General features: G+C 39.2%; 1 protein-coding gene and 1 pseudogene across 1 annotated transcript in view; one reads left to right on the top strand and one right to left on the bottom strand.

Annotated features, from left to right (window-relative positions):
- LOC132418117 (nuclear RNA export factor 2-like) overlaps positions 1–27,432 on the top strand; it is a 45,708-nt gene that overhangs the window by 15,521 nt on the left and 2,755 nt on the right. The window contains exon 18 of the mRNA XM_060002007.1: positions 26,875–26,914. Within this exon, the coding sequence (XP_059857990.1) occupies positions 26,875–26,914 (40 nt within the window). The remainder of the gene's footprint in view (positions 1–26,874; positions 26,915–27,432) is intronic.
- On the bottom strand, positions 15,480–18,934 carry LOC132418670 (AFG1-like ATPase pseudogene; annotated as a pseudogene).

The following is a 27,432-nucleotide window of genomic DNA, read 5'->3' as shown; positions in this document are numbered from 1 at the left end:
CCTTTTCTTCTTACAAGTCTAGAAGTAGGCGCCCTTAGTCCCATTTTACAGAGGGCCAACCTCAGACTCACGGAATGTGTAAATTTTCCAGGGTCACATGTCTACACTTTGCCCTCTACACAGATCAAGCAAGCAGCCTCCTGTTTTAGATGATAGAATTCCAGGGCTTAAAAGACTGATAGTGGAAACCTCGCCTGATGTGGAATCTGGGCTGTGTCATGCTCCCCATTGGACTTGAAGATGATGGTAGGGATGAAATCCTACTCCGTGGGCCAAGAGGACTGGGTGTGGGGGCCACAATGACTAGCTGATTCTTGAGGTGCTGAACTGGACCCAGAAAGCAGCACAAGCTGTTGCCCTTTGGAAAGAGAACCTGAATGGTAGGATATTAACATGTACACAACTACTATATGAAAGGGGTTTTACATTTTATCTCATTTAATCCTAAACTCTTTTCAAGACCAATAGGTACTTATAAATGATCAGAATCAGAATTTTTTGTGTGTATTTTTTAAGATTGAAGTACAGTTGATTTACAATATTGTGTTAGTTTCAGGTGCACAGCAAAGTGATTCGGATATCAGATTATTTCCCATTATATGTTATTAAAAGATATTGAATACAATTCCCCATACTTTATTACCATAACTCCTTGTTACTTATCTATTTTATGTATAGTAGCTTGTATCTGTCAGTCTCATACTCCTAATTTGTCCCGCCTCCCTCCTTCTCCCCTTTGCTAACCATAAGTTTGTTTTCTATGTCTGTGAGACTGTTTCTGTTTTGTATATAGATTCATTTGTATTATTTGTTAGATTCCACATATAAGTGATATCATATAATATTTGTCTTTCTCTGTGTGACTTACTTCAGTAAGTATAATATTCTCTAAGTCCAACTATGTTGTTGCAAATGGCTGCGTAATAGTCCAGTGTGTGTGTATGTGTGTGTGTGTGTGTGTGTGTGTGTGTGTGTGTGTGTGTGTGTGTGTATGAGTTTTCATTTCTTTCTGGATATATACCCAGGAGTGGGATTGCTGGATCCTATGGCAGCTCTGTGTTTAGCTATTTAAGAAACCTCCATACTGCTCTCCACGTGGCTGCACCAATTTACATTCGAACCAACAGTGTAGGAGGTTCCCTTTTCTCCGCACCCTCTCCAGCATTTATTATTTGCAGACTTTTCGATGATAACCATTCTGACTCATGTGAGGTTTTGATTTGCATTTCTCTAGTAATTAGTGATGTTGAGCATCTTTTCATGTGCCTGTTGGCCGTCTTTATGTCTCCTTTGGAAAAATATCTATTTAGATCTTCTGCCCATTTTTTGCTTGAGTTGTTTATATTTTGATATGGAGTTGTATATTTTTGGATATTAACCCCTTGTCAGTCACATCACCTGCAAACATTTTTCTCCCATTCCATAAGTTGTCTTTTCATTTTGTTGATGGCTTCCTTGGCTGTGCAAAAGATTTTAAGTTTAATTAGGTCCCATTTGTTTATTTTTGCTTTAATTTATTTTGCCTTGGGACCCTGATCTGAGAAAATATTGCTACAATTTATGTCAGAGATTGGTTCACCTGTGTTCTCTTCTAGGAGTTTTATGGTGTCACATCTTATATTTAGGTCTTTAAATCATTTCAAGTTTATTTTTGTATATGGTGTGAGGGAGTGTTCTGATTTCATTGATTTACATGGAGCTGTCCGGCTTTCCCAGCATCGCTTGTTGGAGAGACAGTCTTTTCTCCATTGTATATTCTTGCCTCCTTTATTGAAGATTACTTGACCGTAGGTGGGTGGGTTTATTCCTAGGCTATCTATTCTATCCATTGATCTATATGTCTGTTTTTGTACCAGTACCATGCTGTTTTGATTACTGTAGTTTTGTAGTATAACCTGAAGTCTGGGAAGGTTATGCCTCCAGCTCTGTTCTTTTCCTCAGGATTTCTTTGGCAATTCTGGGTCTTTTGTGGTGCCATATAAATTTTTGGATTATTATTTCTAGTTCTGTGAAAAATGTAACAGGTATTTTGATAGGGATTACATTAAGTCTGTCGATTGCTTTGGGTAGTATGGCCATTTTAACAATATTAAGTCTTCCAGTCTAAGAGCATGGGACACCTTTCCATATCTTTGAATCACCTTCCATTTCTTTTATCAATGTTCTATAGTTTTCATCATATAGGTCTTTCACCTCTTGGTTAAGTTTATTCTTAGGTATTTCATTTTTTGATGGGATTTTAAATGGGATTATTTGTTTACTTTCCTTTCTGATATTTCATTATTAGTGTAATGAAATGCAACAGATTTCTGTATATTAATCTTGTACCCTGCTACCTTGCTGAATTCATTTCAGTGAACAGAACTTAAAAGTTAAGTAAGGTGACCTAGAAACAACCTTACCAATTGCTGCTCCAGGATTCATAATCTGGAGTTACACAAAGTAACCTGGAGTTACATTTTATCCTATGAACTGACATTCGACATCTCAGAAGGCATTATTATTCACTTGTTCTCTCTCAAACAACGTGAAGTGAAATAAAAACACTAAAGCTCATTAAAAAGGATTAGATATCCTCTGCATTTCAAAAGTCACAAAAGGTGTGTGAAAATCTGGGGGATATTGTATTCAGACGTAGGTTTATCTCTTCAATGTACAAAATATTCTTAAACAGTAGAGTTAGGTAAATGATATGAAGAGCGGATGCAGAGAAAAACCACTTGGAAACAAACCAAACTAAATAAATTAATAGGAAATAAATCATATTAAGCGAACAGGGTTGTCATGATGTACAAAGTAAAATATGATGACCCTTTTTCTGCAAAAGAATATATATGAACATGGGTGTATGAGGGTGATTAAATATGTTAGTGCATTACATACAGAGAAAAATCTGGAAAGTAGGCACCTATAAGTGAAGAGAAACTCTCTTTGTATTATGGTGGGCAAAAGGTAGGGACAGATGGGTGTGGCAATGTAATTTTGGTTTCTAAAAACGCATGTCTATATTTTTCCATACGTGTTAAACAAAGAGAAGTATTCATTGGTGCCCTAACAAAGTACTAAGATAAAGTTTTGTTAAACAGGTATATCAGCAGCCAAGTCACAAAATAATAGTGCAGAAATACATTTATTGACTTAGACACTAAACAGATTTCTTTGGTAATAAATCACTGAGTGTGGATTGTTGAAGATAGAAGATGTTTTTATTTTATAACTGCATTTCTATGCTGTTTCCAGAATGGAAACATTGAGTAAAATGTTAAAAATACAAAAGATTGCAAACTGATTACCAATACGCTATTGATATATTCATGGCTTCGGAAGCAGATCAAAAGAATTGATTTGACAGTTCTTTGTATGTGTGTGTATTTGTATATGTCCCTTTGTCTCAAATTTCTTTACACCAATTATTCATACACTAACTCATGCAGCTTTCGACTCAGTTCACTTAAGGGCCAGATTTCCAGTCCCAGGGCTTGAAGATCCCAGCATAGGCATGAATACAGAAGGATCGCTGCCAGTGTGAAGTCTAGAAATCTTGCCTTTAGGATGAAATTCATTCGCCTCCCCACCACCACCACAGTCCTTTCCATCCCCCATCCTTTGCCAAGCCCCCAGTTCAGACTTTTACACCTGCAGTTCTGACTTTGGTCACCAGGTGGCATCGCTCTCCATTTTCTACACATTTGTCTTTTTCCCCTCAATGGAAAATATATATTTTAAAAACAAGTGAAAAGTTTCCTCAAAGTCTATTGGAAAAAAACAAGTACAGTGTGATCTTAACTTACTTTGAAACATTCAGATGTGTATAGAAAGACTAAAAGGGCGTATGTGTAGTTTCTACCCTGCTTCTCATTCATTTATTAATGTGTACTGTGTGTTTACCATGTGGCAGGAACTGTCAGTCCAATTCCTTATCTGCATCCCAACCTCCCTCTCTTCATCTCCAGACCTGCATAACTGGAAAAGCCCCCAGGAAACCAGATGGATGTTAGTGCCCACCGCATGGAGCCCCATGACCTCAGGCTCCATTCTAATCACAATTAGTCCAAGCTTGACCCTGGGTCCTGGAAACCAGCATGGAAACAGGAAATGATGTAGCTTAGTGGGAGAGGCTATAACTTGGGAAACTGTGGCACCTTCTAACTCAAACCCCCGTCCTTTTGCATAGGACGAGTAGGCTATTACCTTCCCTGATGGGACACCACTCAGAGAGTCAAGGATGAGGTGAACAGTGTTGCTTTCGGTTTTGCTTCTCCTCACAGGCTCCAGCTGGAGGTTTTACTTTCTCTTAGACCTTTGCTCTGTCAGAGTGGTACATTTCGGAACTGGTTTTGTATGTTTTATCCCTAAGAGGGTGGTTCTATCCATTTAGTCATCTGACAGGTCCATTTGAGGTGACATGGAGTTCCTGCTTCATGAAGACCTTCTCTGCCAGTCAGGGGGAGCCTGGATCCATACCCACAAGAGACAGAAAAGAGTAGAGACAGAGCTATCAAGACAAACACAGGACCAAGACTCTGGTCCAAATGCCTAATTCTCTTGACTTAGTGAAATGGTTTTCACATATTTCTCACATGACGGTCACTTCTTTTCTGGGTTCCTCTTACACCTGACGCTCAAATATGATCCCTTTCTCTCTCTCCTGTCCACAAACATATACCCACAATAAATTCCTCTAAAAGCTAGTGGTGAAGAAAAGTTTTCTAAATATGGCTTCAAATCCAGAAGCAATAAGGGAAAACCATAGTACACCTGATTTCATTAAAAATTGTAAGGCAGAAAGCATCCTATCAGCAAATTAAACTGAAAAATTACAAATTGGGAAACATACAACTTAATCAATGACAAAGGTTATCTACCTTGTAGTAGAAAGATTATGAAAAAGCAAGGGCAAATTAGAACATTCTGAAGGAGAAAGGGCACTAGATACAAAAAGAATTTCCCCGAAAAATGTTCCTTAAACATGTTAAAAAGTGTGAAACCTAACTCTGGATTAAGAGATGCAAAGAAAAAAACAAACAAACCAAAAAGCCGAGATGCCTCTTCTCATCATTTACATAGTCTGTGAAGAAATAGGCAATCACGTACATTGCTGGTGGCAATGTAACATGGTATAACTCCTAGCCAGGGGATTTGATACGGTGTTATGAAATTACCAGGGTACTTACCCTTGGAACCAGCAATGTCTCTCCTAAGAATCTATCCCAAACTAACAATGTAAAAAGACATAAACACAAAGCCATTCCTGCCAGAACAATTCATACAGCAGAAGGCCAGAAACAAGACATATCCACCAATAAGGGGCTGGTTGAATAAACTGTGGTCCATCTACATCTGAGAGGACTGTGCAGCTGTAAAAAGCAATGAAGACTCCTCCTCTGTACTGTTGTGGAGTCATCTCCAGGATATATTGTTCAGTGATAAAAGCCAGGTGCAGAAAAGTGTGTGGAGCTGCTGCTGTCCAATATGACGGCCACTAGCCTCAAGTAGCTATTTACAGTAAATTAAACTCAAATTACATGAAATTAAAAAATCAGTTACTCAGTCAGAGTTACCACGTTTTAGGTGCTAAATGTTCAATTCCTGAATAAGACTCAGGTACTTCATGACTGCTGTGTTGAACAGCACAGATACAGAACATTCCCATCTCCACAGAAGTTTCTGTTGGAGAGCACTGGTGTAGAATATGACAACTTTTACGTATGAAACGGGGAGAAAACAAATGTATGTTATATTTCCTTATATTTTAAGAACTGTACAGTTAATACAAAAGATGATAAAAATGCATACCTATAAGGGGACAGAAGAGCAGCCCAGGATGCAAGCCAATGACGTAGATTCTCTTAAATATGAAACCTATATTACTGGCTCTATGCACTGAAAGGGCAAGAAACAATGACCAACACAGTAGTAATCAACAACTGTAGTCCCTAGACTGAATTTCCCACTAAAAGGAACCAGGCTTCCTTGGAGAAATGCCTGATTTTTGGTCTAGGTAAGGATTGTACCAGGTGAGTCTGGACGGAACTCTCATACCAGAAATTATATCAAAAAGACTCATAACCTCAGGGCCTCCCATTGGCCAAAGATAGAACAATTTGAACATCAAAAACATTAATGACTATCATGCACTAAAACACGTCAAATATAGAAACATCTATGACACTCTAAAAAAAAAGCCAACAAAACCAACTCACTGCTCACCTTTGAGAATCCTAGGGAAACACCTGATTTTTGAAAGTGCAAATATTGCCAGTGAACTGTATATACACCTTGCCTTTCCTGTGCTTGTTATACCTACGCATAGTTGTTGAGGGAAGAATTCTTTTATAAAAGAATTTCCGCCAATACATGCAGAAGCAATTAAAGAATTTGTACGTCATGCTTTTGCAACCTTTTATGAAATGTAGCTCTAGGCAATGATCATTAGAGGCTGCAAAAAAGGGATGTGAAAAGCAGATGGGAAATTTTATAAAAGCTGTGTCACAGTATCTCTGAATTTGCCTTTCCTCACTTGTAAAATGGGAACAATTCTATCCATATTAGACAATTACTGTGAGGAGCAAAAGGTCAATCGGGCAGATGATACATATAGTGCTGAATAGGGATGAATAGTCTTATCTCATACCTGACCTTCCTTTAAAGGAGATTCCCTTGATACAATCCAAACAGCATGATTATAAGACAATAATGTGGAAATATTAAATGGAAAGGAAACGTATAAGTTTTCATTACGTATTCACTTCAGTGTCATTTCTCTGTGCTGGAGTCATTTCTCAGATAATTTAGGAGAAAGGAAAACTGACTCCAGCATTTCCACTGGGTGTGTGAAAGAAAACCATTGGTCCATTTCACATTATTTCATATCTTTTCCCATTCCACTTTTAATAATTATGTTAATTTCTTAAGAATAACATGTGTACTCAAACGAACTTATCTATCAAACAGAAACAGACTCACAGACAGGGAACACACTTGTGGTTGCCAAGGGGGAGAGGGGGTGGGGGAGGGACGAATTGGGAGTTTGGAATTATCCGATGCAAACTATTTATACATAGAATGGATAAACGACAAGGTCCTACTGTATAGCACAGGAAACTATATTCAATATCCTGTAATAAACCATAATGGAAAAGAATGTCAAAAGGAATATATATGTGTAACTGAATCACTTTGCTGTACAGCAGAAATTGACACAACATTGTAAATCAACTATACTTCAATAATAATAATAAAAAAAGAATAACATGTACTGTAACCCAGCAAGAATGGGCTTTGCAGAAGAACACTACAGTAAATCACTGGGGGCCAGGCACATCATAGGTTCTTGGGTAAATCGTTTCCCCTATGCTGGCCATTTTTTTAGATAAAACCTCTCAGATGTAGAGGCTAATGAGATACCATCTGGGAAAGCACTTTTGAGACCTTAGATGGGATGGAAGAAGCTATTATTTCTACGTAATTACTTTCCAATCTACACTTCAGATATTATCATACTCTGTGTTGAATGAATTCAGTAGGCATAAGTCCTTGCATTACTTTGTACTTGAATGGCCATTTGTGAATAGTCTTAGGGTGGTTGGAACGGAAAAGTTACATATTAGGGCAGGACCTCTGGCCCAGAAAATCATAGGGACTTATCTATTGTGAATGCATGCATTTTTTCTATCTCATGCATTTTCCACAACATTCCTGGAAGGTAGAGAATAACATATCTTTACATCATGTTGTAGCTGGAGAAACAGTAATGTACAGAGGTTAAGCAACTTGGCTGGGGGTCATCCTTCTCTTAAGAGGAAAAGCAGAGACTGACACCCTGTATGTCCAAGTGCAGACTGCATGATGCTCAGCTGCACATGACACCGTATTCAAATAAGTCTTGCTTTCCTGCTGACCTGGGTCACTTCTGAAATCTATCTTCACTTCCGATGCCAGGCTGATAGTCCTGCTTGTATTTATTCAAGTCGGTGAACATCACTGTACTTCAATTTCCTGTTCTGTAGAGACAAGGGAATGTGGTTAGGTCATTAGTGTTTGAAAGTGAATTCCCAGACAACATAAGGAATATGCACAGTATAATAGAGGGACAGGTGTTACGCTGAGGATGAATAATTGAAGGAACAGGCTCCAAATGCATGAAGGTCAAAAGTTCCTGGATTCATTAATGCATATTGATAAATCAGCCTGTGAAAAAGTTGTACTAAGTGAAATCCCCACCAGCAATATCAGACTTTGTAGGATTCCCCATATGCACCCCCACACTGGAGATTCTCAGTAGTTTATTGTTACACTTGAAAAACATGAACATAGAAATTCTCTTATTGTCATCAGATTTAATTGGATAGTAAGGTTATTTAAAAGTATCCCTAGTATGCAGACTCTTCTGCTAATCATCATTTGCATTAGTTATTAACGCAAAAAGGTCCAGTGACATCGGCAACCTAACAAACCATGAGTGACGGCCTTATAAGCCAGCAAGTTCTCCTAGGGCTACTGCCTGCATGAAGGCTCCAGGGTGTGTGTGTGTGTGTGTGTGTGTGTGTGTGTCCTCTGGGGCCTCCTAAGGACAATGTATATCCCTAGAAAGAGATTGAGAATATCTCTTTGTGATATATGTTGAGTTCAAGTTTAGAGAGGAGCTGGATCTGCTCGTTCTTGAGTCTTTCGAAATGGCACAAGAGTTGGACCACAGCAAGCTTCTGAGCAGACAGTAGTCTCGTTCCCCCAGATGGAAGGCAAGCCTGTCTGTGAACTCACCTGCTCAGGTCAGGGATGGATCCCTCCAGGACATAAGGTGTGGCAGTCTCCCTAAATGTGCCTCTGAACACTGAAGTTGAGGGCTCCCATCTTGCAGCTGTCAGTTGCAGAGCCCTGAGAAGCTGCATCCTCTCAGCCACCCACCACCATGGGCTCAGTCATCTGCATGAGGAGCTCTGCACTCAGGGATAAAAATCCTTAAATTCTTAGCACATCTTTGACACGTCGTGCATTCACCTATTCATCCGTTCATACGTTTAACAGACATTAAGAAGAAACTCTACACTATCCCTTCAGTAAGTTTTAGGCTTCTCCAGAATGGAAACAAGAAAATAAAGTGTGGGAAGGCTGGTGTGGTCAATTCAGATGTTAAATCTAAGAAGAGATAGATCCTTCTCATTAAGATTTCAAGCTGCTCAAGTATCTTATAAATGGTGATTATAGAACATCATTTAATGCTGTGGGCCTCTGTCCACATCTCTGGTTACTGACCTCTTTACATATATATTCTGCACTCTGCAACTAAAGATCTACAATGAATTCTTGATACTCAGTTCACATCCCCCGACCTCCCCTCCAACTCAGTCTTCATCTCTCATCTAATGGGGATGTCCCTCCACTCCTCCACTGAAATTTATCTTGCCAAAGTCAACAACCACCTTTTTGTCACATTTATACATCATGAGTGTTGAAATGCATGGCCAAATGGAGACAGAGGTTTCCCTAGCCAGGATACAATTAAGTTGCTTGTCTACAGACAAGGATTACATTGCAAACTGATACTGGCAGTTACCTGAAATCTAGAATTGTAAAACACCTTGCATGGAGACCAAGTCAGGTAATGGGGAAGTGTGTGCTATAGACAGTAGGCTTTCAAATGAAGTTGAAAATGTCCCCCACATGTCTCATACTTTTGCATCATTGAAAGGGATTTTACAAATAGGTCTACAGCAGGATAACAATGTTTATTAGGGTCTCCTCACTAGACTCTGTCTCACCTGTCTCTTTTTTTTTTTCTCACAGTATTTCCAATTATGGAATGAAATCATCTGAAATTGTAATGTTGTCTCACGTGTTGAGGGGCCGTATGGCCCAGCAGTTCCAGTTCTAGTTACACACTCAAGAGAAATAAAAACACGTCTACATAAAAACTCGGAGAAAAATATTCATAGTAACATTACTCATAACACCCAAAAAGTGGAAACAACTCACATGCCTATCAATTGATAAGTGCACAAGTAAAATTTGGCATAGTCATACAACAAACTATTATTCAGCCATGAAATGAATGAAGCACTGATACATGTACAACATATACGATCCTTGATACCATTATGCTAGTGAACAAAGTCAAACATAAAAGACCAAATACTATGTGACTCAATTTATAGGGAATGTTCAAAATAGGCAAATCCATAGAGACAGACAGCAAATCAGTGCTTGCCTGGTACTAAGTATGGGTACGGGGCTTCAGTGTTTTCAAACATTATGGAAGTGTTGGGAACTACAGAAATGCCTAAAATTCAGTTATGGTGACGGTTGCATGCATTTACTAAAAATCATCACACTGTACCCTCAAAGTGTGTGAACGTTATTGCCTGTAAACTTTACCCAAAGAAAGCTGTTTAAAATTAAAAAATTAAAAATAAAATATGATGTTGGCCTGGTCGTCTTTTGTACCACCATAACAAGCAAGTTACATTCAGGACGGACGTAGTTAAGGATGGTGATAGGAGTTGGTTATAAGGATTGCCATCCTGATAATTCCCTACCTTCATTCCTGGGCCTGGATTTAGGAAGGGAGAGCGAATGAGAAGCAAGACCATGAAGGGGTTGAAAGAAACAGAAGGAAATGTGGTTGTCAGTGCGCACACACACACATGCACCCATACACTGACACACTCACAACATATATCTTCATACATCGACCAGGCTGCGTTTTGAATCCTAGGGCTCTCACAAGAGAGCGCAATGTGTGCTCAAAGAGGACACATTCCGCTCATGTGCAAATAGCCACATGAATCCTGAACTGTGCCCTTCAGCGCAGTTAAATGCCATCCACACAGCCTTGACAATGGGGAATATAAGGAACGCTGAATTCCAAATGACACGAGGTTGTGAGACTCCATTATGTCTCATCCATAGGATGGAATTCTAGTCAGGCAGCAAAAACGAGTTATAGTGACGACAAGGAGAGAGGATTTGTTGCCTATCAGATTAGCAGCGATTCACATTATTTCTAAAGTGTGCAGAAACAGGAATTTTCCTATAGTATTGTTAGAAATATAAAATAGTAAGAGTTTGTTCAAATAAAAGTTTTTTCATTGTTTTGAAAGAACACTTCCAGAACTTATAAAAATGCTTACTAAGATATCTGCATGTATATGAACAAGAATGTTAAGCACACTATAGTTTGTAATAGAAAACGTGGTAAAGGAACTATATTTACATCACTAGTACTGGAAAAGTGAATTCTGGAGCATTCATATAATGCAACAACCAGGGCAATATAAAAAAATAAGTGAAATTTTATTGTCAAGTAACTTAAAATGTTATCACAGAAACTCATCTACATGGAAATATGGTCACAATAAGTGCCAAGGTGGGTTACAATGATCATAAATGACAGGGATCCAGTTTTGCTTATATAGGTGTATACCTAAAAATAATAAAAAAAAAAACCTTTCTGTTAAAACATAAAAATAAAAATGGTCTTTCTGTTGAAATCACATAGAGCTTTCCACTCAGCATAGAAAGAGGCTGCACTTTCTGTCTAGATACCTCAGTATCCCTGTACCTGGAGTGTGTCCCTTTTCCACCCAGACTTCCAGAAAGCTCTCTGGATTTAGGCCTTTCGCTCCCACCTTCTGGCTCAGCGATGTTCATGCTGCAGTTCGGTCCACTGTCACGAGGTGGCACCATCGTACCTCCATTGTCAAACTTCTCTACAAAGACGTTCATTCAAAGAGCAAAAAAATACCATCCTCTTCCTCAAAACCCAGCCCATGAACCTATGTATAGAATGATTCTAATTTTGCCTGAAAAACCTGTTAGGTGTAAAAGAAGAGTGTAAAAACATATACTCCGGGTCTTGAATACGAAGACGAAATAGCAGGTGGCAGTAGCGTGTTGGCAACGGTCGGCTGTTGAAGGGCTTTACAGGACTGGTGGGAGGTGGAAGAGAGAATGGGGCTCCAGAGCGGGGTCTTGGCGGCTGTGTCCAGTGTCATGGACAGGGTATGACAGACAGGGAGTGGGAAAAGTTCTGGACAGACTCTACGGGGTGGGTGGGGGTGGAGGGTGAACACCCTACTCTCTGGGAGGGACACCCCCCCCCCCCCCCCCCGTCTGCAGTGTGGACACTTCAACCTACACTTAGGAGATACCTCAATAAACTCGATGCTCTTTTCGGGTCAACAGCAGATGGGACTGCTCTAGTAATACATCTAAGTTTCACAAACATAATTAGTGTCTTAGTAAACAAAACATTCCAAGATCTTATCCTTGGCCTCATGTGCTCATTTTCTTTGTGGAAGAAAAATGGAGGTGGAAGCCACCTGCTGGCCAGATCCAAGATTGCAGCTCTGAGGCTCCGACCAGGGAGCTTGGCCGAGGAGAGTGAGGACGAAGTTTGGGCTCTGGGTTAATGGTGTTAGCCAGTGTTTTCCGGAATTTTTCACTTGCTGGTGGCAATTTCTCTGTATCTACCATTTTTCTGGCATATCTAAATCTGAGATAGGAATCAAGCTCTGGTCTGATATGAAGATAAAGATTGTGAAGTGGAGTGTACAAGCCATAGGACATATAGAAACACACACATACACACACCGTCAATTCAATTTTAAAAGCTACTTTGTTCTTCTATAAAATTGAATGTAATGAATGTTTATGACGTGAAGAATGTATGTGCACACATATGTGCACTATCATCTTCATCGTCAAGAGGGATTTTTGGGTGAGTACCCATGGGGCCACAATATCAGGGGAGTGTAAGATGCTCACTTCTCAAGCCTTGGAAGCCCATTTTCTCAAAGGGAGGCTGCCCGGTGTCCTCTCTCTCCTTAGGGCAAGGGATGTAACTTCATTTGAATCCTGCCAGTTATCTGGAGAGGTGCTGTCGGTTCTATGAGCCTGAGCTTTGTTGTCTATGAAATGGGACTCGGGATCCTTTTGTCACACAGCCATCCCAAGGAGAAAATGAGAAAACCTGTTCAAAGTATATGGTACATTGTGGGACTTCAAGGGCTCTTTAAAAGTCAAGACTCAGTAGCAGGGGCTGGCTGAGCCTTAGGGCTAAGGCAGGCACTGTAGAAAGGTATTTTTCAGTCTTTCTCCTAATGAGAATGTAGATATGTTTATGAAGGAAGCAAATCTCTCTCTGGTATGCCTTGAGTTCAAAGTTTTAACGACAGAATGATCTCTAGCTTCTTGGGAGACTCAGAAGCTCCTAAGAGCTGCCCAACATCGTGCCTCCGACAGACCCTAACCCAGTTCCCCATGCTGGGAAGACAGGCTTGCCTTTGACTCACCTGGTGAGCTCAGTGAGAGATGGCACCAGGGCAGCAAGCCATAGTGTTTGCCTAACTGCTGCTCCTGGACTGCTCTGTATGTTAATACGTTTATAGGACAATTCTATACTTGTTTCCCATTCAACAGTGCAGGGGTCCTCAGATCATGTCACACCAGGATTTCAGCCACCTGCTGCCTCCCTGAGAGGCAAAGATCCACAAATTACTACCATTTCTTTGACACACAATTATCCATTCTTCCTATCACTCATAGCTCAATATATATTGAGCTCAAAAACCCATACTGTTCGTTGGAGGCATCCCATTAACTCTAAAGTGGAAATAAGAGGGAAATATGGGAAATTTCTTTCAAAGGTTAAATCTGAGATGACATGACTCCTGCAATATTAACTTTTATACTTTCAAGGAACTGAAGATGTAAAAGAAAATCCCTCTTTGGACCCCTTTTCCCCATTCAGTCACAGGCCTTCTCTCTGTGTCTGTCTCTGTCTCTGTTTCTCTCTCTCTCTCTCTCTCTCTCTCTCTCTCTCTCTGTCTGCCTCTGTTTCTCTCTCCCTTTCTCCCCCGTCCTTCAAAATCAAAGTTCCAGAAAGCATTTTCTGCATTCCCGGTTAACATTCTTCACTTCCCACTAACCTCTTATCTCACTGCACTATTGAATCTTGCAATGAACCTGCTCTCACCAAGGTCACTAGGTCCAGCTATTTGTATAAATATGTTAATACATGAAAATTGCCTTAATGACCTCCTAAATTATACATGCTATGCAGACTGCTTCTGTTACTTAACAACAAATCTTTGACAGTTTCCCAGGCTCTGGAGCATGAGGTACAAACCCAAGCTGTCCTGTTCTCTAACTGTGTAGTCCTAGGCCAAGTTCTCCCCGTCCCTCAGTTTTTCATCTAGAAAATGGGGTTGAGCAACTGTATCTACCTCTTAGGGGTGCCTGGAGCATTAAATGAATCAATACAGTAAAAATCATTAGGAGTTTAAAAATTTAGCCATATTTATTTTATTTTATTTATTTATTTATTTATTTTGCGGTATGTGGGCCTCTCACTGCTGTGGCCTCTCCCGTTGCGGAGCACAGGCTCCGGATGCGCAGGCTCAGTGGCCATGGCTCACGGGCCCAGCCACTCCGCGGCATGTGGGATCTTCCCGGACCGGGTCACGAACCCGTGTCCCCTGCATCGGCAGGCGGACTCTCAATCACTGCGCCACCAGGGAAGCCCGCCATATTTATTTTTTGCATATATCTTTATTATCATTACTATCCCCACAGACACACACAAAAACATAGGATACAGAGTGGTGTTTATTCACAATCAATGACATTTGGGGTATACTGTTAGTGTGTGTGTTTGTTTCCTAGGGCTGCTGTTACTAATTAACAGGAACTTCGTGGCTTAGAACAACAGAAATGCATTATCCCATAGTTTTAGAGACCGGAAATCTGAAATCAAGGTGTCGGCAGGCAGCGGCCATGGCTCACGGGCCCAGCAGCTCCGTGGCATGTGGGATCTTCCCGGACCGGGGCACGAACCCGCGTCCCCTGCATCGGCAGGCGGACTCTCAACCACTGCGCCTCCAAGGAAGCCCCAGAGGAGAATTCTTCCTTTCCTCTTCCAGCTTCTGGTGGCTCCTGACTTCCCTTGGTTTGTGCCAGCATAACTCCAGTCTCTGCCTCTGTCTTCACATGGCCTTCCTCCCTCGGTGTGTGAAATCTCCCTCCTTTCTTTTATAAGGACATTAGTCATTGGGTTTAGGGACCATCCTAAATCCAATCATCTCTTGAGATCTTAACTTAATTATATCTGCAAAGACCCTATTTCCAACTAAGGTATGGGGGTGTTATGATTTGGAAATATTGGGGGGCACCCAATTCAACCCACTACAGTGAGATAAGTTATAAAATTAAGTGTAAGATGAGATCTTATGATTTGTATGTAAATATATAAATGTATGCATACATGTATAAATATATAATACCTGCATAAGTATAATTCTGGAGGAATATAATGCAGATGAAAACATTAGAAGGGCTTTTTTTAAATAAAATATTTATTAATTTATTTAAAATAACAATGATAAAACCATTATATTCAACCTATAAAATTAACAGAAATAACATTTTTATGAAAATAATTATACTTCTAAAATGAAAATAGTAAGAAGAGTAGCATTGTTTTATACTTTGGGCAAATCTCTTTAATGTCTGGCATAATAGGAGATAGTGGAATTCTCATACCTGCTTCTACAGTCAGACTATTGTTATATGTTGCTTTGGTTGAGTCATATAAGAAAATCTAGCCTCACACAAATATGTAGCTGGAAAAGGGGAAAGTATTTTAACAGCCTTGTTAAATAGTTGTGGATTTTCTTCTTTGCTGCTACATGAAAACTCAGCAAGAACTTCCTTCCAAAGAGTTCACTATGGAAAGAGGGGGAAAAGAGTAACTTTATAGTGGAGACAAACACTACCTCAGACAAGTGTGATCAAGGTTAACATCAACAGTGTTAAGTCACATTGATCATATGTGCCCTTGATATGATCTGATGAAAAGAGCACTTGACCTCTGTGGTCTTCTTCCCAAAGCCCACAATTCCAGTCAAATCATGAGAAAAACATCAGACAAATCCCATTCGAGGGACAGTCTACAAAATAACTGACGAGTATTCCCCAAAACTGTCAGGGTCATCAAAAAGAAGGAAAGTCTGAGAAAGTGTCACAACTAAGAGGAATCTAAGGAGGCATGATGACTAAAGGTAATGTGGTATCCTGGATGGGATCTCTCTCACATAGCTCTTCAAATGTGCAGTCGGCAACGGTTCCACAGGCCTTATTCAGCCGCAGCTCTCTGCCTTGCACTTTTAGAATCCTTGGTCTAGTTAAATCACTTTGTTTCTGAGCCAGCTCATCAAACAACTTATCCATGACAGCCTCCACATTAGCTTCACTTGTGAGATAGTAGAGTTCTCCTGCAGCAGGAAGTTCCCTTTTCCGATAATCTATCCCAGAATCTAGCTGGACCATATTACAGTATTCCAGAAAGAAATACAGCATTGCCCACATACATGCATTCCTCTCTCTCATTGCCTCAGAGACCTTCAGGACAGCTATGAATGGTACAAAGTTAGCTCTTTGGGGTCCATTTTAATAGAGAACATTTGGTGGCCTGTTGGATGTTGCCACAACAACGACCCCATTTTTTTTTTTTTTTCGGTACACGGGCCTCTCACTGTTGTGGCCTCGCCCGTTGCGGAGCACAGGCTCCGGATACACAGGCTCAGCGGCCATGGCTCACAGGCCCAGCCACTCCGCGGCATGTGGGATCTTCCTGGACTGGGGCACGAACCCGTGTCCCCTGCATTGGCAGGCGGACTCTCAACCACTGCGCCACCAGGGAAGCCCGACGACCTCCATTTTTGAACAGATTTTCAAAAAGCTGTTTCAGAATCATGGCATCAGCAATGTCAGTGACCTGAAATTCATCAAAGCATAAGAGACATGCTTCTTCACTGATTTCTTCAGCTATAGGAGCTATTGGATCGTATGATTTAGCCATGAGTCCTGGTTTCCTTTATGGCAAACTCTGTTTAAGGCGGTATATTCTTTTGTGAGCATCTAGCATGAAACCATGAAAATGAACCCGTTTTTTCCTCTTCATTTCCACATAAGCATAAAACACGTCCATCATCATTGTTTTCCCTGCACCTTAGAAAGAAAAGGCCTTCTGCCTCTATACTGTATCCTTTAAGGTCCTCATGTAATTCCCGCAAACACTGTATGACTCTTCTGTGATGTTCATCGTCCTTTAGCTCACGAGCTTTGATCAGAAAGTCACAGAGGTCCAGTGGTCCATGACAAACAGCTAAAGCTTTTGAATAAACCTCTGTAGCAGCAGTTGGAGACACACTCTCGGGGGTCTGAACTGTATAGGCTTTACAAAAGGGGTTTCCAGGGGCGGTGACCGAAGGGGCGAGAGCAGCAGCCCAAGCCCTGCACCCAACACATCTTCCTCTCAGCCGGCTCGGCGCTAAGCGCCTAGAAGGGCTTTTCTTCAGATGGTGGGCTTTGAGGTATTATTATCTTATTTCCCTTTGTATGTTATCTATTTTTAACTGTAATAAATTCCCATTGCCCTTGAAATTATACAAAATATTAAAAAGGCTGGAGAAACATAAACATTTTCTGCTGCAAGCACAGGGAAGTTATCCACTTTAGTAGGGGAACATCCCTGAGGCACAGGAAGGGAGACAGAATGTTGGAGGAGCCCCTTCCACAATATAACAGGACACAGGTCTCCAAATTCCAAACCACACTGATTAAGATCTGTTGTTTAAACTTTTGCCCAGCTAACTGAGAAAAAACCATGGGACGTTAGTTTTATTTCGCTGTGCCCTGATGAACAGTAATGTTGAGGGTCTTATCAGATGAGAAGCACTAGTGTGCACTAGTTAGGTGTGGGGCTCAGCTGCCACGCAGAACTGGTTCATATCTTAATCTTGTGACTGGCTAGCACTGCCATCACTGTGCCTCAGTTCCCTGATGGTTACAGTTCAGAAACAGTAGCTTCTCCTCACAGGACGTGGTGGGAATTAAATGACCAAGTATAGGTTTAGCACTTACAACACTGTAGGGCCAGAGGAAGTCAGTAATAATATTAACCATTCTTATTATTATCATACCTAAATTGACCATTAGTGCTTAAGGCCATTTTATTATTATGTGGGCTTATACTGATTGGCTTGAATTGACCTCCATAATATGATGTTTGTAGAAAAAAAGCAGTTTACAAAACCGTATGTAGGGTATCATCTCATTGCTCATCTTAAAAATGCAGGTTATATTTGCATAACAAAATTTCTGAAAACAAATATACACTCACCTCTTAAGAGTACTTATCCATGAATAGTAGACACCAAGGTTTTCTAATGATTTTTGCTCTTTTTATCTCTTCTTGAGATCCCCAAAGTAACATGGGGTTATAGATAGTTTAAGAGAAAGGGACATTTGACTAAATGGGATCACAGATCATTATGGAACAATACTTAATTATCTATTTAACCAAAGTGACAATAAAAGAATTTAAAAGCAAATACAGCAGGTTACATAGTTGTGAGCAAAACGTAGCTATTTTAATACTGAGAAGACTGTTTTCTTATGTAATTAAAGACATGATAAACACAACATGAAGCACAGGAAATTATTTTGGAAAGAGAAAAACTATCACCTTTCTAGGCAGATTATTTAAAAGGTACAGAAAAACCTTTCCCAATCTCTTATCAAGAGCAGACCTACAGTCAAAGAAACCCTGTCTTCATAGCAGATGAAAGAAAATTAAGTTTTATTTTAACAAAAATATACTATTGATATTAAAGCTTATTATTTAAACATTTATGGAAGATTGGCTCAAGATGGGGGAGTAGAAGGATGTGTGCTCACCCCTTCTTGCCAGAGTACTGGAATCACAACTATCTTCTGAATAACCATTGAGAGGAAGACGCTGGAACCCACAAATAAAGATACCCCACATCCAAAGACAAAGGAGAAGCCACAATGAGATGGTAGGAGAGGCACAATCATGAAAAAATCAAATCCCATAATTGCTGGGTGGGCGACTCACAAACTGGAGAACCATTATACTACAGAAGTTCTCCCACTGGAGTGAAGGTTGTGAGCCACGTGTCAGGCTTCCCAACCTGGGGGCTCGGCAACAGGAGAAGGAATCCCCAGAGAACCGGACTTTGAAGGCCAGCAGGATGTGATTGCAGGACTTCCACAGGGCTGGGGGAAACAAGAGACTCCACTCTTGGAGGGCACACACAAAGTCTCATGCGCACCAGGACCCAGGGGAAAGGAGCAGTGACCCCACAGGAGACTGAACCAAACCTACCTGCTAGTGTTGGAGGGTCTCCTGCAGAGGTGGGGGGTGGCTTTGGCTCATCATGGGGGCAAGGACACTGGCAGCACCAGTTCTGGGAAGTACTCTTTGGTGTGAACCCTCCCGGAGGCCCCCATTAGCCCCACCAAACAGCTTGCAGGCTCCAGTGCGGGGGTTGCCTCAGGCCAAACACCAACATGGAGGAAACACAGCCCTCCCATCAGCAGACAAGTGGATTAGTTTTACTGAGCATGCCCTGCCTACCCACCACCAGTTCCACTCATCAGGAAGCTTGCACAAGCCTCTTAGATAGCCTCATCCACCAGAGGGCAGACAGAAGAAGCAAGAAGTACTACAATCCTGCAGCCTGCAGAATGAAAACCACAACCACAGAAAGTTAGACAAAATGATTATGTCCTAGATGAAGGAACAAGATAAAACCCCAGAAAAAGAACTAAATGAAGTGGAGATAGGAAACCTTCAAGAAAAAGAATTCAGAATGGTGAAAGTGAAGGTGATCCAGGATCTTGGAAAAAGAATGGAGGCAAGGATGGAGAAGATGCAAGAAATGTTTGAAAAAGACCTAGAAGAACTAAAGAACAAACAGAGATGAACAATACAATAACTGAAATTAAAAATACACTAGAAGGAATTAATAACAGAATAACTGAGGCAGAAGAACGGATAAGTAACCTGGAAGACAGAATGGTGGAAATCACAGCCGTGGAACAGAATAAAGAAAAAAGAAATGAAGACAGCCTAAGAGACCTCTGGGACAACATTAAACACATCAACATGCGCGTTACAGGGGTCACAGAAAGAGGAGAGAGAAAGGACCCAAGAAAATATTTGAAGAGATAATAGCTGAAAAATTCCCTAACATGTGAAAGGAAACAGTCAACCAAGTCCTGGAAGCATAGAGTTCCAGGCAGGAAAAACCCAAGGAGAAACACGCCGAGACACATAGTGATCAAACTGACAAAAATTAAAGACAAAGAAACAATACTAAAAGCAACAAGGGAAAAATGACAAATAACATACAAGGGAACTCCCATAATGTTATCAGCTGATCTCTCAGCAGAAACTCTGAAAGCCAGAAGGGAATGGCACAATATGTTTAAAGTGATGAAAGGGAAGAACCTATAGCCAAGATACTCTATGCAGCAAGGCTCTAATTCAGATTTAATGGAGAAACCACAAGCTTTACAGACAAGAGAAAGCAAAGAGAATTCAGCACCACCAGACCAGCTTTGCAAAAAATGCTAAAGGAACTCCTCTAGGTGGGAAAGAGACTAGCAACTTAAAACAACCCTGTACATATATAGACAGCTATATCAAAACTTCATGCGAACAGCAAACCCAAAAACTACAATAGATACACACACAAAAAAGAAAAAGTAACCCAAACACAACACTAAAGATGGTCAGCAAATCACAAGGGAAGAGACCAAAGAGGAAGGGAAGAAAAAAGACCTACACAAACAAACCCAAAACAATTAAGAAAATGGCAATAGAACACACATATCGATAATTACCTTAAATGTAGATGGACTAAATGCACCAACCAAAACACCCAGACTGGCTTAATGGATACAAAAACAAGACCCGTATATATGCTGTCTACAAGAGACCCACCTCAGACCTAGGGACACATACAGACTGAAAGTGACGGGATGGAAGAAGGTATGCCATGCAAATGGAAATCAAAAGAAAGCTGGAGTCGCAATACTCGTATCAGAAAAAAGTAGACTTTAAAATAAAGACTGTTATAAGAGACAAAGAAGGACACTACATAATGATCAAGAGATCAATTCAAGAAGAAAATATAACAATTGTAAATATATATGCATCCAACATAGGAGCACCTCAATATTTAAGGGGAATATTAACAGCAATAAAGGGAGAAATTGACAGTAACACAGTAAGAGTGGGGGACTTTAATACCCCACTTTCATCAATGGACAGATCATCCGGACAGAAAATCAATAAGGAAATACAGTTCTTAAATGACACATTAGACCACATGGACTTAATTGATATTCATAGAGCATTTCATCCAAAAGCAGCAGAATACACATTCTTCTCAAGTGCACGTGGAATATTCTCCAGGACTGATGACATGCTGGGTCACAAAGCAAGCTTTGGTATATTTAAGAAAATTGAAAATATATCAAGCATCTTTTCCAGCCACAATGCTATGAGATTAGGAATAAACTACAAGAAAAAAACTATAGAAAACACAAACACACGAAGGCTAAACAATATGCCACTAAACAAGCAATGGTTCACTGAAGAAATCAAAGGGAAAATAAAAAAAATACCTAGAGACAAATGAAAATGAAAACACAATGATCCAAAACCTATGGGATTCAGCAAAGGCCGTTCTCAGAGGAAAGTTTATAGCAATACAATCTTACCTCAGGAAACAAGAAAAATCTCAGATAAACAACCTAACCTTACACCAAAAGCAACTAGAGAAAGAACAAAGAAAACCTAAAGTTAGTAGAAGGAAAGAAATCATAAAGATCAGGTCAGAAATAAATGAAATAGAGACAAAGAAGACAACAGCAAAGATCAATGAAACTAAAGGCTGGTTCCTTAAAAAGATAAACAGAATTGATAAACCTTTAGACAGACTAATCGAGAAAAAAAGGGAGAGGACTCAAATCAATAATATTAGAAATGAAAAAGGAGAAGTTACAACTGACACGACAGAAATATGAAGGATCATGAGACATTACTACAAGCAACTCTATGCCAATAAAATGGACAACCAGGAAGAAATGCACAAATTCTTACTAAGGTCCAGTCTCCCAAGACTGAACCAGGAACAAATAGAAAATATGAACAGACCAATCACAAGCACTGAAATTGAGACTGTGATTAAAAATCTTCCAACAAACAAAAGCCCAGGACCACATGGCTTCACAGGTGAATTCTATCAAACATTTAGAGAAGAGCTAACACCTATCCTTCTCAAGCTGTTCCCAAAAATTGCAGAGGAAGGAACACTCCCAAACTCATTCAAGTGAGGCCACCATAACCCTGATACCAAAACCAGACAGAGATACCACAAAAAAAGAAAATTACTGGCCAATATCACTGATGAACATAGATGCAAAAATCCTCAACACAATACTAGCAATTCGAATCCAACAATACATTAAATGGTTCATACAACATGATCAAGTGGGATTTATCCCAGGGATGCATCGATTTTTCAATATCAACAAATCAATCAGTGTGATACACCACATCAACAAATTGAAAAGTAAAAACCACATGATCATTTCAATAGATGCAGAAAAAGCTTTGGACAAAATTCAGCACCCATTTATGATAAAAACTCTCCAGAAAGTTGGCACAGAGGGAACATAGCTCAACACAATAAAGGCCTCATATGACAAACCTACAGCTAACATCATACTCAATAGTGAATAGCTGAAAGCATTTCCACTTCAATCAGGAACAAGACAAGGATGTCCACTCTCACAACTTTTATTCAACATAGTTTTTGGAAGTCCTAGCTATGGCAATCAGAGAAGAAAAAGAAATAAATGGAATCCAAGTTGGAAAAGAAGTAAAACTGTCACAGTTTGCAGATGATACTATGTATAGAAAATCCTAAAGATGCTACCAGAAAACTACTAGAGCTCATCAGTGAATCTGGTAAAGTTGCAGGCTACAAAATTAATACACAGAAAACTGTGGCATTTCTATACACTAACAATGAAAGATCAGAATGTGAAATTCAAGAAACAATCCCATTTACCATCACATCAAAAAGAATAAAATACCTAGGAATAAACCTACCTAAGGAGACAAAAGACCTGTACTCCAAAAACTATAAGATGCTGATGGAAAAATCGAAGAAGAGACAAACAGATGGAAGGATATACGATGTTCCTGGATTTGAAGAATCAATATTGTCAAAATGACTACACTACCCAAGGCAATCTACAGATTCAATGCAATTCTTATCAAATTACCAATGGCATTTTTTCACAGAACCAGAACAAAATATCTTAAAATTTGTATGGAGACACAAAAGACCCTGAATAGCCAAAGCAATCTTGAGAAAGAAAAATGGAGCTGGAGGAATCAGGCTCCCTGACTTCAGACTATACTACAAAGTTACAGTCATCAAAACAGTATGGTACTGGCATGAAAATAGAAATATAGATCAATGGAACAGGATAGAAAGCCCAGAAATAAACCCATGCACCTATGATCAATTAATCTATGACAGTGGAGGCAAGACTATACGATAGTGGAAAGACAGTCCCTTCAACAAATGTTGCTGGAAAAACTGAACAGCTACATGTAAGAAAAATAAAATTATATCATTCTTTAACACCATACACAAAAATAAGGTCAAAATGGATTAAAGACTTAAATATGAGACGGGACAACTCCTAGAGGAAAACATAGGCAGAACACACTGACATAAATTGCAGCAATATCTTTTTCAATCCGTCTCCCAGAGTAATGGAAATAAAAAGAAAAATAAACAAATGGGACCTAATTAAACTCAAAAGCTTTTGCACAGCAAAGGAAACCATAAATAAAACGAAAAGACAACCCACAGATTGGGAGAAAATGTTTGCAAATAATCTGATTGACAAGGGATTAGTCTCCAAAATATACAAATAGCTCATGTGGCTTAATATCGTCCAAACAAACAACCCAATCAAAAATGGGCAGAGCACCTAAATAGACATTTCTTCAAAGAAGACATACAGATTGCCAACAAACACAGGAAAAGATGTTCAACGTCGCTAATTATTAGAGAAATGCAAATCAAAACTACGATGAGATATCACCTCACACCAGTCAGAATGGCCATCACCAAAAAGTCTACAAACAATAAATGCTGGAGAGGGTGTGGAGAGAAGGGAACCCTCCTACACTGTTGGTGGGAATGTAAATTGGTACAGCCACTATGGAGAACAGTATGGAGGTTCCTTAAAGAACTAAAAATAGAGCTACTATATGATCTTGCAATCCTACCCCTCGGTATTCATCCAGAGAAAAACATGGTCCAAAAGGATGCACACACCACAATGTTCATTGTAGCACTGTTTACAATAGCCAAGACATGGAAGCAACCTAAATGTCCATCGACACAGGAATGGATAGAGAAGTTGTGGTACAGATATGCAATGGAATATTACCCAGCCGTAAAAAGGAATGAAATAATGCCATTTGCAGCAACATGGATGGACCTAGAGACTGTCATACTGAGTGAAGTAAGTCAGACAGGAAAGAGAAATATTGCATGATATCGCTTATATGGGGAATCTAAAAAGAAATGATACAAACGAACTTATTTCCAAAACAGAAACAGATCACAGACTTACAGAACAGACTTATGGTTACCAGGAGGGAAGGATGGAGGGAAGGGATAGTTAGGGAGTTTGGGATTGACATGTACACACTGCTATATTTAAAATGGATCACCAACAAGGGTGTACTGTATAGCACAGGGAACTGCTCAATGTTATGTGGCAGCCTGAATGGGAGGGGAGTTTCGGGGAGAATGGATACATGTATATGTATGGCCAAGTCGCTTTGCTGTGCACCTGAAACTATCACAACATTGTTAATGAGCTATACACCAATATAAAATAAAAAGTTAAAAAAATATCCAAAAAAATAAAATAAAAAATTAAACCTTTATAATAAATTCATTCAATTTTAGCCAGCTCGACCATACAAAGTAAATTTCTCTTTCTCTCTCCTCTACTTTCTATATCCATTTAGTGTGTCCTGTATTCTCCTCTTTCTCATTCTGAAACAACAAGTCATTCTACTGTAGGACAAAATTACCTTTTCCTTTACCAAAAATGCATCTCCATACCTCACACCTTTTCTTATCCCCAAACATCCTACTTTTCTTACATACAGAGATGAAATAATTTCCCATAGTAATTTTAGCAGTTTTAATTATATGTATTAATTAGAATTCTTAATGCTTACAAACCGTAAGCTCTAGTGAAAACTAGGAAGTAAGCAATTGTGAACTGTCTGTTCCATACCAACAGTTTGTAGATTGACAAATTTATGAATACATTTGATAATTTTTAAAAGCATGTGCTTCCTCATAGTACAAATTTTCAATGTGGCACAAGACATTTTTGCTAACAAGACCAAATATCTTTTGTTCCTTTTTAATAAGGGGACAAAAGTAGGTAAACCTAGACGTATGTTTAGCCATTAATGTTTCAGTGTATTATTTTGAAATGATCTAGATATTACAAGAATATCCATAATTTAACTCAGCAAAATTCTAAGGTTGTAAGTTACTAAAAGTTACTAATTTGGGAAACTATTTTTAAGGAGACATTATAAAACATAATTACTCCACAACTACAGAGCCCACACACTCTGGAGCCCATGCACCACAACTAGAGAGTCTGCGCACCCCAACTACTGAGCCCACGTGCTCTGGAGTCAACACACCACAACTAGAGAGAAGCTCGCGTGCTGCAATGAAGAGCCTGCGTGCCACAATGAAAGATCCCACGTGCCACAACTAAGACCTGACACAGCCAAAAATAAATTAAATAAATATTTTTTAAAAAAATAATTACTGTTTGAAAGTTCTTTTATACACTTTTATCTTATGTACATTTACTTAATTCACTTGCTCTTAACAATTATGTTGAGATCACTCATGAAATTTTAACAAGATATTAAGCAGCTAGCCATAATCTTGTTATTTTTCTTGCTGGCAAATATTGTAAGACATAACATGAACTTATGACTCGTACATCTAGGTAGAACAAAAGTTGTATGTGCATTATATTTAATGTTGATACCTCTGAAGACATGTCTGTCTTAATTAATCCAACAAACAAACTAGTTTTTATTTACTTTAGATTATCTCAGATCATGTGAACTTGAAAAACATTTGTGTTAGTTTCTATTTTATTTCTGAGAGTTTAGCGATACTTAATTTATATAAGTACTTATTTTACTTTAAGCCAATCAAATAGAGATCTTTTACAAATCTTTTACCATTTGGAGGTAGAGCAGTATCACACATCTCTAACATACACATAGACATACAGACAAATAAAGATATAGCTTTCATTTTAAAATTTAGCAATGATATAGGTACAATAGTTTAAAACTCACTAATTTATAATAGAACACTTGGATTCAAACTGTGTTTCTGGCAGATGGAAAAGTTAAGGTTATCTGCTCAGATGGCTAAAGCTTTTTACCACTATTTGTAGAGAAGACTTTTAAGATTTTTTCATTTGTCTAGTTTCCAAATAGCTCCTTTTTTATTTCTTTAATTTCTGACAAGAATCACCTCCCTGAACTTTGCATTTAAAAGAGATGCTCTCAGGTCCTAGAGAAGACAGAGTTGAAAGTCAACATGTCAAAGGCACTGAGAAAAGATGTAAATTTTCTCTAAGAATGAGTTTTGGTGCATATTTGCCTATTATCAAAGGCCTAGGATAATTATTGTTTAAATGTTCCTTCTTTTTCTTTGTCATTTGTTTCTATGTATGTTTTTAATTTCCTCTTTGATTTCTTCAGTGATCTCTTATTTAGTAGCATATTGTTTAGCCTCCATGTGTTTGTGTTTTTTATATATATTTTTTCCTGTAATTGATTTCTACTCTCATAGCATTGTGGTCAGAAAAGATGCTTGACATGATTTCAATTTTCTTAAATTTTCCGAGGCTTGATCTGTGACCCAAGATGTGATCTATCCTGGAGAATGTTCCGTGTGCACTTGAGAAGAAAATGTATTCTGCTGCTTGTGGGTGGAATGTCCTATAAGTATCAATTAAATCTATCTGGTCTACTGTGTCATTTAAAGCTTGTGTTTCCTTATTTATTTTCTGTCTGGATGATCTGTCCGTTGGTGTAAGTGGGGTGTTAAAGTCTCCCACTATTATTGTGTTATGGTCGATTTCTTCTTTTATGGCTGTTAGCATTTGCCTTATGTATCAAGGTGCTCCTATGTTGGATGCATAAATATTTACAATTGTTATGTCTTCTTCTTGGATCGATCCCTTGATTACGTAGTGTCCTTCCTTATCTCTTGTAACAGTCTTTATTTTAAAGTCTATTTTATCTGATATGAGTATTGCTACTCCAGCGTTCTTTTGATCTCCATTTGCATGGTATATATTTTTTCCATCCCCTCACTTTCAGTCTGTATGTGTCCCTAGGTCTGAAGTGGGTCTCTTGTAAACAACATATATATGAGTCTCGTATCTGTATCCATTCAGCCA

The sequence above is a fragment of the Delphinus delphis genome, chromosome X, assembly GCF_949987515.2.
Source record: "Delphinus delphis chromosome X, mDelDel1.2, whole genome shotgun sequence".
Lineage (NCBI taxonomy): Eukaryota > Metazoa > Chordata > Mammalia > Artiodactyla > Delphinidae > Delphinus > Delphinus delphis.
The sequence above is the reverse complement of the archived record's forward strand: the minus strand, read 5'-3'. Positions and strand labels throughout refer to the sequence as shown.